General features: G+C 50.2%; 2 protein-coding genes across 2 annotated transcripts in view; one reads left to right on the forward strand and one right to left on the reverse strand.

Annotated features, from left to right (window-relative positions):
* The window catches only part of GRM2 (glutamate metabotropic receptor 2), a 35,825-nt gene extending 25,839 nt beyond the window's left edge, over window positions 1-9,986 (reverse strand). Inside the window, exons 1-2 of the mRNA XM_044676667.1 lie at window positions 9,489-9,986; window positions 3,291-4,128 (exon numbers count right to left, since the gene is read on the reverse strand). Coding sequence (XP_044532602.1) covers window positions 3,291-4,128; window positions 9,489-9,986 — 1,336 coding nt within the window. The remainder of the gene's footprint in view (window positions 1-3,290; window positions 4,129-9,488) is intronic.
* Window positions 4,275-7,445, forward strand: IQCF6 (IQ motif containing F6). Its single transcript, XM_044658973.1, has 2 exons — window positions 4,275-4,280; window positions 7,074-7,445. Exons 1-2 carry the CDS (start codon window positions 4,275-4,277, stop codon window positions 7,443-7,445), a joined length of 378 nt encoding a protein of 125 aa, XP_044514908.1.
* Window positions 9,987-12,771: the final 2,785 nt, after the last annotated feature.

Consider the following 12,771-nt stretch of genomic DNA (forward strand, 5'->3'; position numbering starts at 1 on the left):
GGATGGATGGAAGGAAGGAAGGAAGGAAGGAAGGAAGGAAGGGAGAGAGGAGAGAGGAGAGAAAGAGAAAGAAAAAAGAAAGAATTCTAAATTTCTAAACCTTTCCTGGTCCCAGCCTAACCCTAACCACCCTCCCCACTAAAGCAAATCCCATCCTAACCCACCCTGACCACCCACACTAGGTGCCAGCCTTAAACCTACTTTCTCTCCCAAACCAATCATTTTGATTTTAACTCCATTACTGAACCATATGGCTGGACTCCAGCCAATCTTAAGCCTTACACAGCTGTACCTTTAATGCCATCAAACCAATCCTCAACTCAGCATCACACTTAGTTCTAACATAGTCTCCCAAATAACCCCATACCTTACATACCTTACAACCTCCCCAACCCCAAACACAACCCTAATTCTAATGGAATATTAATCTCATTCCCATGTGTATTGATCCATACTCTGCTAGGAGTAAATTGTGTGACCTTGGGCTAATCACTTAACTTTTCTGGATCTCAGTTTTTTTCATCTCTAAAATGGGGATAATAGAATTGGGTGTGCCTAACTCACTGTTCTTGGAAATTCAAATGAGATCATATCCACAAAACCCTTTGCAAACTTGAAAGCCAGTTTGAAATGGCAGTTATTATTAGTTTTGCCCTCTGGGGCCAGGTAAAGAAAAGCTTAATCTTGCTTCCCGAGGTTGGCCCTTCAGCTATTTGCAGACTGGATCCATTCTTCCCGATCCTTCTCTCCTCTAGGCTAAGCATGCTCAGTTCCTTCAGGGATCCTTGTGTCCCTTGTCTCCATATTTCTCAGCATGCAGGTCACCCTCTTCTGGACTAGGTCCCAGTTGGTCGGTGCCCTTCCCGAGATATAATTGTTTAGAATAAATGCCATAACACTCACCGCCTCCCTGCCCCGGGTTGAAGCCAATGGCTTCTCAATGCAACCCAAGATCATTAATTAATTGGGTTCATTAATGCAACTTGTGGTGGCCTATGTCCCATGATTACTAATAATGCTGAGCACTAAGATTTACCAAGTGCTTTATAGATGATCTCAATTTATTTTCACAACAACCCAGGGCTGTCCGTGCTAGGATTGCCTCCGGATCGCAGAGGAGGAAGCTTGATGAAGCGAGGGTAAGTGATTTGCTTGGCATAACACAGATAAAATTAGCTAGTGACCCCTCTAAGGATTGACTTGAACTTGGGTTGTCTTCCTGCCTTCAGGTCCATTGTGCCACCTAACTTCCTGTGACTGATGCCCATAGAGAGTTCTAGCTGAAGCCTGTAATTTTAGGCTTTTGGCAATCCTGACTTCTTATCCTAATATGTTTTCACAATAGCTCACTCTTTCCTTCCAAAGGACACATGCTCTGTTTTTTTAAAGGAAATAAATTTAAACTAGATATATTTTGAGTAAAAAACTCATGAAAATCCCACAGTATCATATGGAATTAATACAGCCATGAGGGTGCCGAAAGTGAATGGAAAATGACTCTGACCATAATTCTGACCCTTTATATCAGGGGTCGGCAACCTTTTTGGCCGTGAGAGCCATAAACGCCACATTCTTTAAAATGTAATTTTGTGAGAGCTCACAGTGTGTGCTCCTATAACAGTGAGAGCTCACAGTGCACACTCCTGTAAAGCGCCTGAAAAATAATTGACTTTATGGCTCCTGCAGAAAGAGCCATACGTTGCTGACTCCTGCTTTATATCAATCCACACTAGCATCTCTATCTAGATACTCCCTTCCCCCATGGGACAACTAGGCTCGGTGTTTTAGAAAGCCAGACATAGAGATGAGTGGTCCTGGGTTCAAATTTGACCTCAGACACTTCCTAGCTATATGACCCTGGACAAGTCACTTAACCCCCATTGCTTAGCCTTTACCACTCTTCTGCCTTGGAACCAACACTTAGTATCAATTCTAGGACAGAAGGTAAGGGTTTAAAAAAAAAAAAAGGATACATACTCCCCTACCCCCCAACAGGTTCAGCTGAGCCTCGAGCCTCTCCTATCCCTCTGCCCCTTAAACCCTTCAACCCTAAGCTTAGGATGGGGACAATCATGCAGAGATTTGCTGAGCATCTACTGCCCCCATCCTCTTGAGTAACCATCCCCAGGATTGTTGAGGCAGCAGATGCTTAGCAAAGTGCTGATCAATTAGGTCTGACTGACCCCACTCCGCTTGCTTGTTCCCTTCTGAAACTTAGAGTTGAGGGGTTAGTTAAAGGGGGCATCCTCTACTCTAGATCCTTTCTGTGGCTCCCTCCAGCCTCCTCCCCTGCCTGGGAGTCCAAGACCCACTCTTTAAGTAGCCAACACATCTCCAAACGCCCCACTCTTCATCCTTCCACTTCCCCTTTCCAAGGTCCAGTTGATGCTGTCTTGTTTTGAGCCCTGCTGGAGATCTTGATTCCAAGCTTAGCTTTGCCACTGTTGTTTCCTGGGTCCCCCACTGGCTGTGTGATCCGGCACAAAGCTCTCACCTCAGTTTTCCCCATCCATGTACCAGAGGCAGCACCATGTGCCCTCTGTACCTCATCCGAGCTGTATTGTGAGATTGATAGTAGTTGATCTCATAATACATCTGGATGGGGGCAACCATATGGAAGTAAAGCCGTGATCATCATCCTGGATCATCAGAATCTCCCAATTGTTATACAGATTGGCGCTTTTCCAGGAATGTATTCATTCCAAACAAACTAACCTTGCAAGCCCTCAATCTTCCTATGCCCTCTCCTTCCTGGGTATCTGAGCAGCCTAGCTAGCCATCTCTTATGCCTAGGCACCGTGGTTTAGTGAAAATGGTGTTGACTGAGCATCAGAGAACTGGCTTTTTCCATTTATTTCCCATGTGACTTAGGTCAAATAAATAACTTAACTTCTTGGACCATCATCTGTAAAATGAGATATTTGGACATGATGGCCTCTAAGGTTCCTTCCAGCTCTAAATGGATGCCATTCCTTCTTCATCTCCTTCAGGGCCCACCTTAAATATTCCTCCTTCTATGAAGTTGGCCTTGATTCTCCCAGACAATGAAAATGACCTCTCCCTCGTTTCCCTCACATTTGGTCTGGACATCCTTTCTCCTTTCTGAATTCTCATATCTGTCACACACACACACACACACACACACACACACACACACACTATCCTCCCTTCTTAGACTATAATTCCTGCCAGGGGTAACTAGGCCACTTTTTAAGCTCTCAGGACCCTCAGTACCAGGCCAAGGTATACCGTACAAAGTAGGCACTAGCAGAATCGAATCGACTCATTACCATCAAACTTGACATTGAGCATGAACTCCTTGTAGAGTCTCTTCCCATTGACCGGGCGCATGGCGTCACACAGATGAGTGGTGTTGGGACACAAGGCCTGGTGCATGTTGTGCAGGCTGTGGGCCATCGCATACACTGCATTGACCACAAACATGATCTTGGACTCTTGTTCGAAGGGCCCCGTCTTGAGCGAGTGGGTCCCGCAATCCCGCCGGCGGAAGCTACAGCCAAACTTCTGCTCCCAGAACTCTCTAAACCAAGGGTTCCGGCTGTTGTTCCACGGGTCCAGGGCTCGAAAGTAAGTGGCGAAGTCACTGATGGGGTAGGAGGCCAGCTCGATGGTGAGGGCACCCTCTGCGGCCCCTTCGTTGCCGGCCACCACACTTTCCAGGGCACCCCAACCGTCGCTGGCCACCCAGGTGAAGGAGGCATTGAGGCGCTGGGCAGCCGCCAGCAGTTCTCGGGCATCCTCGGAGCGAGCAAACACAACAGCCACTCGGGCACTGGGCTTCTGCAGCAGGGCTCGAACGACACCCTCGAAGGCGGCCCGGCTCATGGCCCGGCCTACCTTCTCTGAGGTGGCCACGCAGATGTTTCGGGCGCGGGCCTCTAGCTCGAAGGCCTCAATGCCCGTCTCCCCGTAGTCGCCCTCTGAGGCCACAGTCGATACGTAGGTCCAGTTGAAGAAGCGGAGGATCTCAGCCATGGCCTTGGCCTGGTAGAAGTCTGGGGGCACCGTACGAGCAAAGTAATCGTAACGAGACTTGTCGCTAAGCTTGGCACTAGTCGATGCGTAGCTGATCTGTGGGATCTGGAAAAGCCGAAGCAGGTTGGCTACCTGGAAAAGGATGTAGGGGTCAGAAGAGCAGCATCCTTAGAAATGCCAGTGAATGATTTCTTTGATACTTGGGGGCCAAACCAGGCTCCTAGTTTACTCGATCCCTGGAAAGGACCTCACAAGGAATCTCTCCATTCCTCGGACACATGACTGTGGGTCCTACCCCTTCCCAGGGGTATTTCAGTCCCACTGCTTGAGCTTCAGTTTGGGGGACCTGCTCCCATCATCACTGCTCTCTAACTGTTCCTCCTCCAGGTCCTTCCCACAGTTCCCATTTTATTGGAAGGATTTCCTATTTCCTTCTTCTAGAGACCGAGGGGTCTAGAACTCTGTCCCTCCCACTGAAAGTCTAACCTCTATCCTTTTCATTCTAAGTGGCTGGGTAGAAATGAGCACATCCAGGTGGAGGGCACCCAAGTCCCTGAGTTAGAGTCACACTTGTGACCTCATAGATGGCTCCTATCACCCCTTTTCAGACCAGGCCAAGGCTGCTTAAGCTAAGAGGACAGCCAAACCATCTGTCCAGAAGCCATGGGACTGGTACAATCTGTAAGGGGTAGACCAAGGGTAGTGGGCAAGAGCCTGGAGGTCCTCAATTTCAGGGAGGAAAGGGTTGATTTGGACCATGGGCTGATCTTCCCTGAGGTAGAAGGAAAAACTAGATTACCTCTGGAGATCAGTGAGCAAATCCAAACTGATGCTGGGGATTTGGAGCTTTTGGAGTCTGGGCTAGGGTGGGAGGAGTTGGGCATCTTCCTTTCTCTGTCTTTATCCATCCCTTTCTCTCCCCCCTCCCATGCTGGATGATACCAAAAAAGAAAAAGAAAAAGCTAGAAGAAGAAGCATCACTCCATAAAAACAACTTGGATAAGGTATGATTCTTGTTCTGAGTCCTTGGGAGGTTGGATGGTGAATAGTGATTAAAGGTTAAGAAATAGAAAAGATTTCTTTTTAAGTTAAGAAGACTAGGATAAGAGATTTGGGAGAAAGGCTTAAAGACGAAGGTGGATGGAAAATTTATAGCTGGGCTATCTGTGCACACACAAAGGCAAAGGATGGTAGGAGTGGAGAGGGAAGAGAAGGGAAGAGCAGAGAGAAAGGTAAGGAAGGAGAGAGGAGGGGAGAGAAAAGGAAGGAGGGGAAAGGGACAAGAAGGTAGAGAGATGAGGAAAGAAAAGGAAGGAGTTAGGCAAGAAAGAGATAGGAAGAAGAAAAGAAAAATGGAAGAGAAATGTGGGAGGGAGAAAGAGGATGGAGATTGAGAGAGGGAAGGGGGAGACATAAATTAGGAGATAAAGGTGAAGGCACAGACCAAGATATCAAAGGAACTACAGGATATGATAGTTGAACCATTAGTCACTATCCCCGATCTTTCAAAGATTTCGTAAGGTGCTGCAAGACTGGCGGAGAGGAAATATCCAGATTTGGGAGAAGGCTGGAAGGAAGAGTAGAGGGGACAAGCTATAGGCCTATAGATTTCACTTCAATTTCGGGGGGGGGGGTGACTATAGATTGTATAATTAAAGGACTAGTTTGGGAACACCTGGAAAAGAAAGCTCTAAGAGTCCAGATATCTTTATCAAGATATTATGCCAAATGAAGATCATTCATTTTATTGACAGGATAATTGGATAGGCAGATCAGATAGTTGAGAGTTGATTTTTATTTCAATCAAAGAACTGGACAAAGTCTCTTATATTGTTCTTCCAGACAAGATGGACAATTGTGGGCTGGACAACAGTATTAGGTAGAATCTGAACTCGTTAAATGACTGAACCTAAATAGTGACCTTTGAGGTCCCAAGAATCCATAGTATTATGCTGCTATCCATCTGACCAGCTAAGGCTGTCTTAGTTGGAAGTACATCAAGAGACCTGATATCCAGAACAAAGGAGACAATGGTTCTGCTCTCAGCAGATCCCATGTAGAGAACTGTGCTTAGTTCAGGAAACTACACTTGAGGATGTTGACTACCTGGAGGAGTATGACTGGGATTTGGGGGTCAGAAGACTATGTCACAAAAGAAGTGACTGAAGGAACTGAGGCTGCTTAGCTAGGAGAAGAGAATACATGGGGGAAGGAGGGGCATGGCCCTTATTTTCAAGTGTCTACAAAGCTGCCACATGAAAGAAGGGGATGCTTTTTTTTTTGCTTGGCTCTGGAGGGTCAAACTAAAAGCAATGTAAGTGTAAAAAGGCTAATTTAGGGTTCCGGGAGAGGGGAAGCTTCTTAACAATTAGAGCTCTTTAAAGGTGAAAAGGATTGTCTCCAGAAATAATGAGTTTCTTATTCTTCAAGTGAAGACGGGATGACCTCCTGATGGGAATGTTGCCCAGGGATTCTTGATCAGGGGCAGGTATGAGTCTGGTCTAGATGATGTCTGAAGTTTCTTCCAGGTCTGAGGAGTGAGTGAATGGAGAGGGAAGGGAAAGGAGAAGGGAGAAAGAGGAGAGGAGAGAAGAAAAAGGAGAGGATAGGAAGGAAAGAGAAGAAAGGGGAGGAGAGATGAGAGAGGAGAAAAAGGTGAGAGCAGGGAGAAGAATGAGAAGAGAAAAAGAGTAAGATGAGAGAATGAGGAGACATGACAGGAGAAAAAGGAGAGAGAATAGGAAGGAGAGGAAAGAAAGGGGAGGAGGAGAGAGGAGAGACAGGAGAAACGAATGAGAGAGTAGGAAGAAGAACGGGGAGAAAAGAGAAAGAATAAGAGAAGAATGAGGAGAAATGACAGGAGAAAAAGGAGAGAGAAGAAAGGGGAGGAGAGTAGAGAAAAGAGGGGGAATAGGGAGGAGCAGGGATTGGGGAGAAGCAGGGAGACAGCTAAGAGACGACAGCTGATGGGCTACGGAGAAAGACCGGGCATTCCCAGCTAAGGCCACTGTCGCGGCTGGGAGAAAGACTCCCTTTCCCCGCTCTAAGCAGACCCCCCCCCTCCCCGCCCCCTTCAGCTCCAGGCCGAGGAGAATGTGGCAGCCACCAAGATCCAGGCCTGGTGGAGGGGCCAGCTGGTGCGACGGACGCTGCTGCACGCGGCCCTCCGCGCCTGGATAATTCAGTGCTGGTGGCGGGCTGTGTTGGCTCGGGAATTGGACAATCGCCGGCGGACTATGCTGCTGCTCTACTCGCGGCAGGAGAGCGCTGTGGTGAAACTGCAGGCGGGAGCGCGCATGTGGCGGATTCGCCGCTGCTTCTGCCGGGCTCGGGCTGCCGCCTGCATCATCCAGGCTTACTGGCGCTGGTACGCCAACCGAACCCGAAAACTGCGGAGCAACCACACGACGGCAGAGCACTTGGAGATTGATATAAAAATTCTCGTTTAGGAATTCTGGGGTCCAAGGGGCTGGGGTGGCTGTGGGGGGACCCCTCGAGCTCTCCCTCTCCCAATAAAGAGTATGGACTGGACCGACCCGGCCTGGTCTCGCCTTTTAGCCGCTCCTCCACGGGCCCTGGCCTTAAGGAATCCTGGACTCCTTACCAGGTAAGGACCTTGGAGAGGAGCATCTCGTCCGCGAGCTTTCCACAAAGATGTAAACAATACCAGAGCAGGGGTAGAATTTGCTCCCGTTTAGGGGGGTAGGCAGGTAGTAGGGTCCTCCAGGCTCCTTCCCTTTCTCCCTAGGGAAGATCCTCACCCATACCCCCATCACGCCCCCGGCCTCCTGCCTTCTTTATAGGAGAATCCGCCACGTTGTCTCTAAAGGGAAAATCAAGGGCCCGGCTGCCCCTTCCTCCTTACTGGTAGGAGGACCCAAGAATCCTTGCTCCCAGTGCCTGCTTGGCTGCCTTCTATTTTACTGGGAATGGGAGGACTGACCATCTTCCTTTGACTTTCCTCTGTCCTTTCTGCCTCAGGCTGTACTTTCTACTGCTACTGCTAGCCTTGGGGGGCCTGGATTCTTGAGTTTTGTCTTTGGCAAGGGCTACTGCCTGGTGGAGTGCCCTGGGAACTGGACAGCCCCACCTGAGAAGAACGTAGCTGGCAATGAGGGGAGGGGAAAAGAAAGAAGGGGAAACCCTGTCCTGGACCCTGTCTCCCATGAGCCAGAATGCCAGATGGTAAGAGCAGGCAAGACCTCAGCTGGGCCTGCATTGGCTCACCTCTCCCCAGGGCCTTTGCAAACAGGATTCCCTCTTCAGGCTTTCCAGACAGAATTAGATGTTGAGGGAAGGAGAAGGGGACTGGTGCATGTACACATGTATGTATGTATGAGCAAGTATGTGGGAATGGCCTTGTGGCCTCCTGCACATGTGGGTACCCTTCCCATAGGAGGTTGTCTTCCCATCTTAATCCCTTCCCTCATACTCCAAAGCCTCTGCTTCCTTCTTGTTCCCTCCCATTCCTCCTATCCAGCCATCCAGGTCTCTGTCTGCCCAGCTCTCCATGTTTCTCTTCTCAGTCCCATGGACTTTCTCTCAGCCTCCATCTCTGATTTGTCTTCCTATGGCTGAGTCTCACTATGTCTCCGTGTGTCTTTATCTCTAACTTTTTCTTGTGACTGCTTGTGTTTCACTACCTGTCTGTATTTCTGTGTCCTCCTATTGGGAAGCATCAGTGGCATCCTGGGAAAAGCACAAGGGTGTAGTATCAAGAGGACTTGGAGGAGTCTTGCTTCAGATCCTAGTTCTGTGCCCAATGGCCAATCACGCCTTCGCGCCTCAGTTTCTTTATTTGTAAGGCTGATATAGCACCAACCTCACAAGGTTGTTCTGAGGATCAAATTGACCTGTTCTCCTCTTGCTCTGCCCCCTCTTTTTCCTCTGACCTGTGTCATACAATCTCTCCTTTTCCCTCTTTCCCCCCAAACGTTTCTTGTTGGGTCTTTGCACTTCATGATCTCTGCTTTGCTCTCTCTCCAAATCTCTAACAATCTTTGCTTTGCCACCATTTCTGTTGCCTGTGCTCTCTCTGTCTTTCCATGCCCATCTTACAGCCACCCCCTCTGTGTCTCTATCTTTGTCTCTGTATCCCCTTTTCTCACTCTCTGTGTCTCCATTAGGACTGTATAGAAAGGAATGGGCTGCTTTGGGAGCTATTCCAGCGCCAGCTACGAGCATCCCACTTTCCTCCAAATGCATAGGGATCTTCTGGAGGCTGGGATTCTATGCTTTCAATTCTCAGCCTTCTGAGTCTCTCTTTCGGACCCGTCCCTTGGTGCATTGTTCTGTTTTGCTCTCTATTTCCCACTCCCTGTCTGCCTCAGACTGCCTCTGTTGCGTTCTCTCATTGTCTCTGTTTTGGCATCTCTATTCTTCCGTCTCCCGAGTCTCGGGGTCCGCTGCCCACTGCCTCTCCTCCCCCACGCCCGTGCCCCTGCCCTTAGCCAAGAGCACTCCACCCCGGCCCGGGCCCCCTCCCCACGGACCTGGATGGAGACGTCGCTGTAGGAGCCACCGATGACGCCGGTGATGGCCGTGGGCGGCTCGCCGTGGATGGCGTAGGAGCCGTCGGGGCACACGTGGCGGGAGCCTGGGGCGCCGCGGCTGAGGGAGGCGCGCACGAAGTCGAGTGCCTGCTCTAGTGCGTGCGTGTCGGTGGAACAGCTGTCGAGGATGTGAGCGCCCAGCCTCACGCCTGGCAGCAGCCTCGGGTCGCCGTTGATACGGTCCAGGGCGAAGAGCATGGCCTCCAGGCGCTGCACACCGCGCTGTTCGTTCACAGGGCCGCCGCACTCCCCGTTCCCCCCAGCCCCCGGGACCCCCTTCTGGTGCACCGGGAACAGCCCTCCCAGAACCAAGTCTCCCGCCAGGCTTAAGGTCTTCTTGCCCGAACTCCCGGCTCCCGCCTCGGCCCCACCCCTGGCACCCCACAGCAGCAGCAGCAGCGGCAGCAGCAGCGGTGGCAGAGGCAGAGTTGGCCCCATTTTGAGGGCACCTGACCGAGGCCCCGGATGGGATAAGGGAGGGGAGACAGAGAGAAAGAGGGAAGGGAAGACAAAAGGAGGATAAAAATGGGGAGGAGGGGAGGGAGGGAAAGAGAAAAAGAAAGGGGAAGAGAGGGAGGGAGAAAAGAGGAGAATGGGGAGAAAGGGAGTCAGGAGGGGAGAAGGAGAGGAGGAAAGAGACAAAGGGACAGGGAAAGAGGGGAGGTAGGTGTTGAGGGGGGAGGGAGAAATGATGGGAGAGAAAATGAGGGAGCAGAGAAACAGAAAGAAAGAGGAGATGAAACAGGTAGGGCAGGTGGGGAAAAGAAAGAGGGAGGAGGAAAAGGAGGGAGATAAGGAAAGAGAAGGGAGGTAAGGATGAACTAGAGGGGAGAAACGGTGCAAGGAGATGGGGGAATGGGAGAGCTAGGCAAAAGATTCACTGGAAAGAGAAGCAAAGAGGAGTGTTAGATGAAAAGGAGGCAATGGGTTGGAAAGAAGCTGATGGGTCCACGTGAAAAAAGACAGAATGGGGAAAAACAGTGGGAGAAGAGGAAGAGCAGAGAGAACAGCACCTGTAGAAAGACAGAAACATGGCAACTGGGCGATAGGGAAAATTAGGTGGGCTTCCCCAACACTCCCACCTCATATATTCAATTCCACTCTGAGAGGAAGGAGTTTTCTAGGGCCAGAGGAAAAGATTATTCATTAATTAAGGAGAGGGGTGGCTGACAGTGACTGGCTTCTGACCTGTTCCCTGGGGCCTCATTTCTTCCTCCTCCCTTCTGTCTTGCACTGTGTCATCCCTGATCCTTTCTTTCTAAAGGCTGTTGGGAGGGGGTGAGAAAGAGACAGACAGACAGACAGACAGAGAGAGAAAGAGAGAGACAGAGACAGAGACAGAGAGACTGAGAGAGAGAGAGAGAGAGAGAGAAAGAGAGAGAGAGAGAGAGAGAGCAGTATATCAACTGGGCCTAGGAAAGGAGATAAGGCCTTGGCTAGAGGTAAGGGGAGACTTCACACAAATATTCTAGCATTCTCAGATACCTGGCACACAAAAACAAAATATCTGGTGAGGACCTTAACCATAACATCAGTACATACAGAGATCCCTGACTTTTGTGATTCAGTTTCTGGACAATACCTGGAGCAGAGGCACTTTTAAGAGGAAGAAGGATCTCTAAGAGTTAACTTAGGGTCCCAGGGTGGCTAGGACCAAGCTGAATGAACCTAGGTGTCTGTCCAAAGTCACGTAGTCCCCTTCTAGTCTATTTTTGCTGAAAAATTCCCAACAGTTGGCCAAGGGAAGAATGAGAGGGAAATGAGGCATTTCAAGCTCCTGTATAGTTCCCTTTCTCTGTCTCTGCTTGTATGGCTGAGTGACTGTGTGTTCAGGTGTATATGGCTGCCAGTGTGTGTATACAGGTGGGTGTGTCTGTGTGCATTTGTGCATGCCTTAGTGTGTGCTTAAATTTGAGTATGTGTCTGAATGTGTGTGATTTAGGTTAGAAATGTGGGGGAAGTTGGTTAGTTCCTACACTTTCCCTCAGGTATCACAAAGGCACCCAAAGGCTGGATCTAGGTTCCAGTCTGTTTCCCTGATTTAAAAGGATGAGGGCAGGGAAAGAGATACTGTTTCAGTGCCTCAGTTTCCTCAGCCTGACAATCTTTATAAGTCACCCCCCCCTCATTGTCACACACACATATATACAGTTTTCCCTTTTTATATACACAGACAGACTCCTTGATGTTCAGCCTTGCAGGTATATATGCATACTTCTTCCCTGGGAAGTGTCACATTTCCAAGGTACAAGACAGGGAAATTGAGGTCCAGGGGGAAAGAGACACTTGTTCAGAACTACCTACTTAGGTTTCAAGTGTTTTGACAATCCAATCCAAGGTTTTCAATGTCCCCTGCTGCCACCTGTTCTTACTGTTTTCTTCTCTGGTTCAATGGGGTCTCTCCTCATGGAAGCACCATCTCTGCCCCCTATTTATATTTTTGGGACCAACCCCATTCTCTCCATAAAAGAACATAAGACACTGTGAGGATCACCAGGAGGAATAGGAGAGACAGACAGAGGAATGGAGGAGGCAGAATCAGCCTGGGGGGATCCAAAAGGGGGTGACAACCAGAGAAAGGGGGAGAAACGGACGTGGGGGAGGGAAACGAGAGGGAGGCAGAGAAACAGAGATGGGGAAGAAGAGAGACGAGAATGGGAAGAGAGAGACAGAAACAAGAAGTGGGATGCAGGGAGGGGGTTGAGAGAAAGGACAAGGAAAGACAGAGACGGGGGCGTGGGGGAGAGGGAAAGATTCAGAGACACTGACGGGGAGAGGTGGACTGAGACAGCGACAGAGAGACACTGAAAAGAGACGGAGGGACTGAGACAGAGGCAGTGATGGAGAGGAACCCAACCTGAGTCAGAGCCGTGAGGCAGAAGAGGAAGGCAGGACGGGGCTCATTCTCCCCACTGTCAGGGGCTCTCGGGACTGGGACGGAGCGGCCCCGCAGGCTCCAGGGAGGAGCCGGAGCTCGCCTTACCTGCTTCGGCTCGGTTCGGAGACGGAGCTCAACTCGGCGGGTGCCTGGGCTCCAGGCTTCTCCGTTCTTGCCGTGGCTCCGGCTCTGGCTCCGGCCCGGGCTCCGAGCCACTCTCCTGTCGCCCAGCTCTTGCAGCCGCTTTCATTCCCGCCCGCCCCGCCCCCGGCCCCTCCTCCCCTTCCCTCCCTGCTGGCTCTGCCCGCTCCGTCACTCCTCCATCTCTCCCTTTGCCTCTCCTAC

Source organism: Gracilinanus agilis, chromosome 1, assembly GCF_016433145.1.
Source record: "Gracilinanus agilis isolate LMUSP501 chromosome 1, AgileGrace, whole genome shotgun sequence".
NCBI classification, from domain to species: domain Eukaryota; kingdom Metazoa; phylum Chordata; class Mammalia; order Didelphimorphia; family Didelphidae; genus Gracilinanus; species Gracilinanus agilis.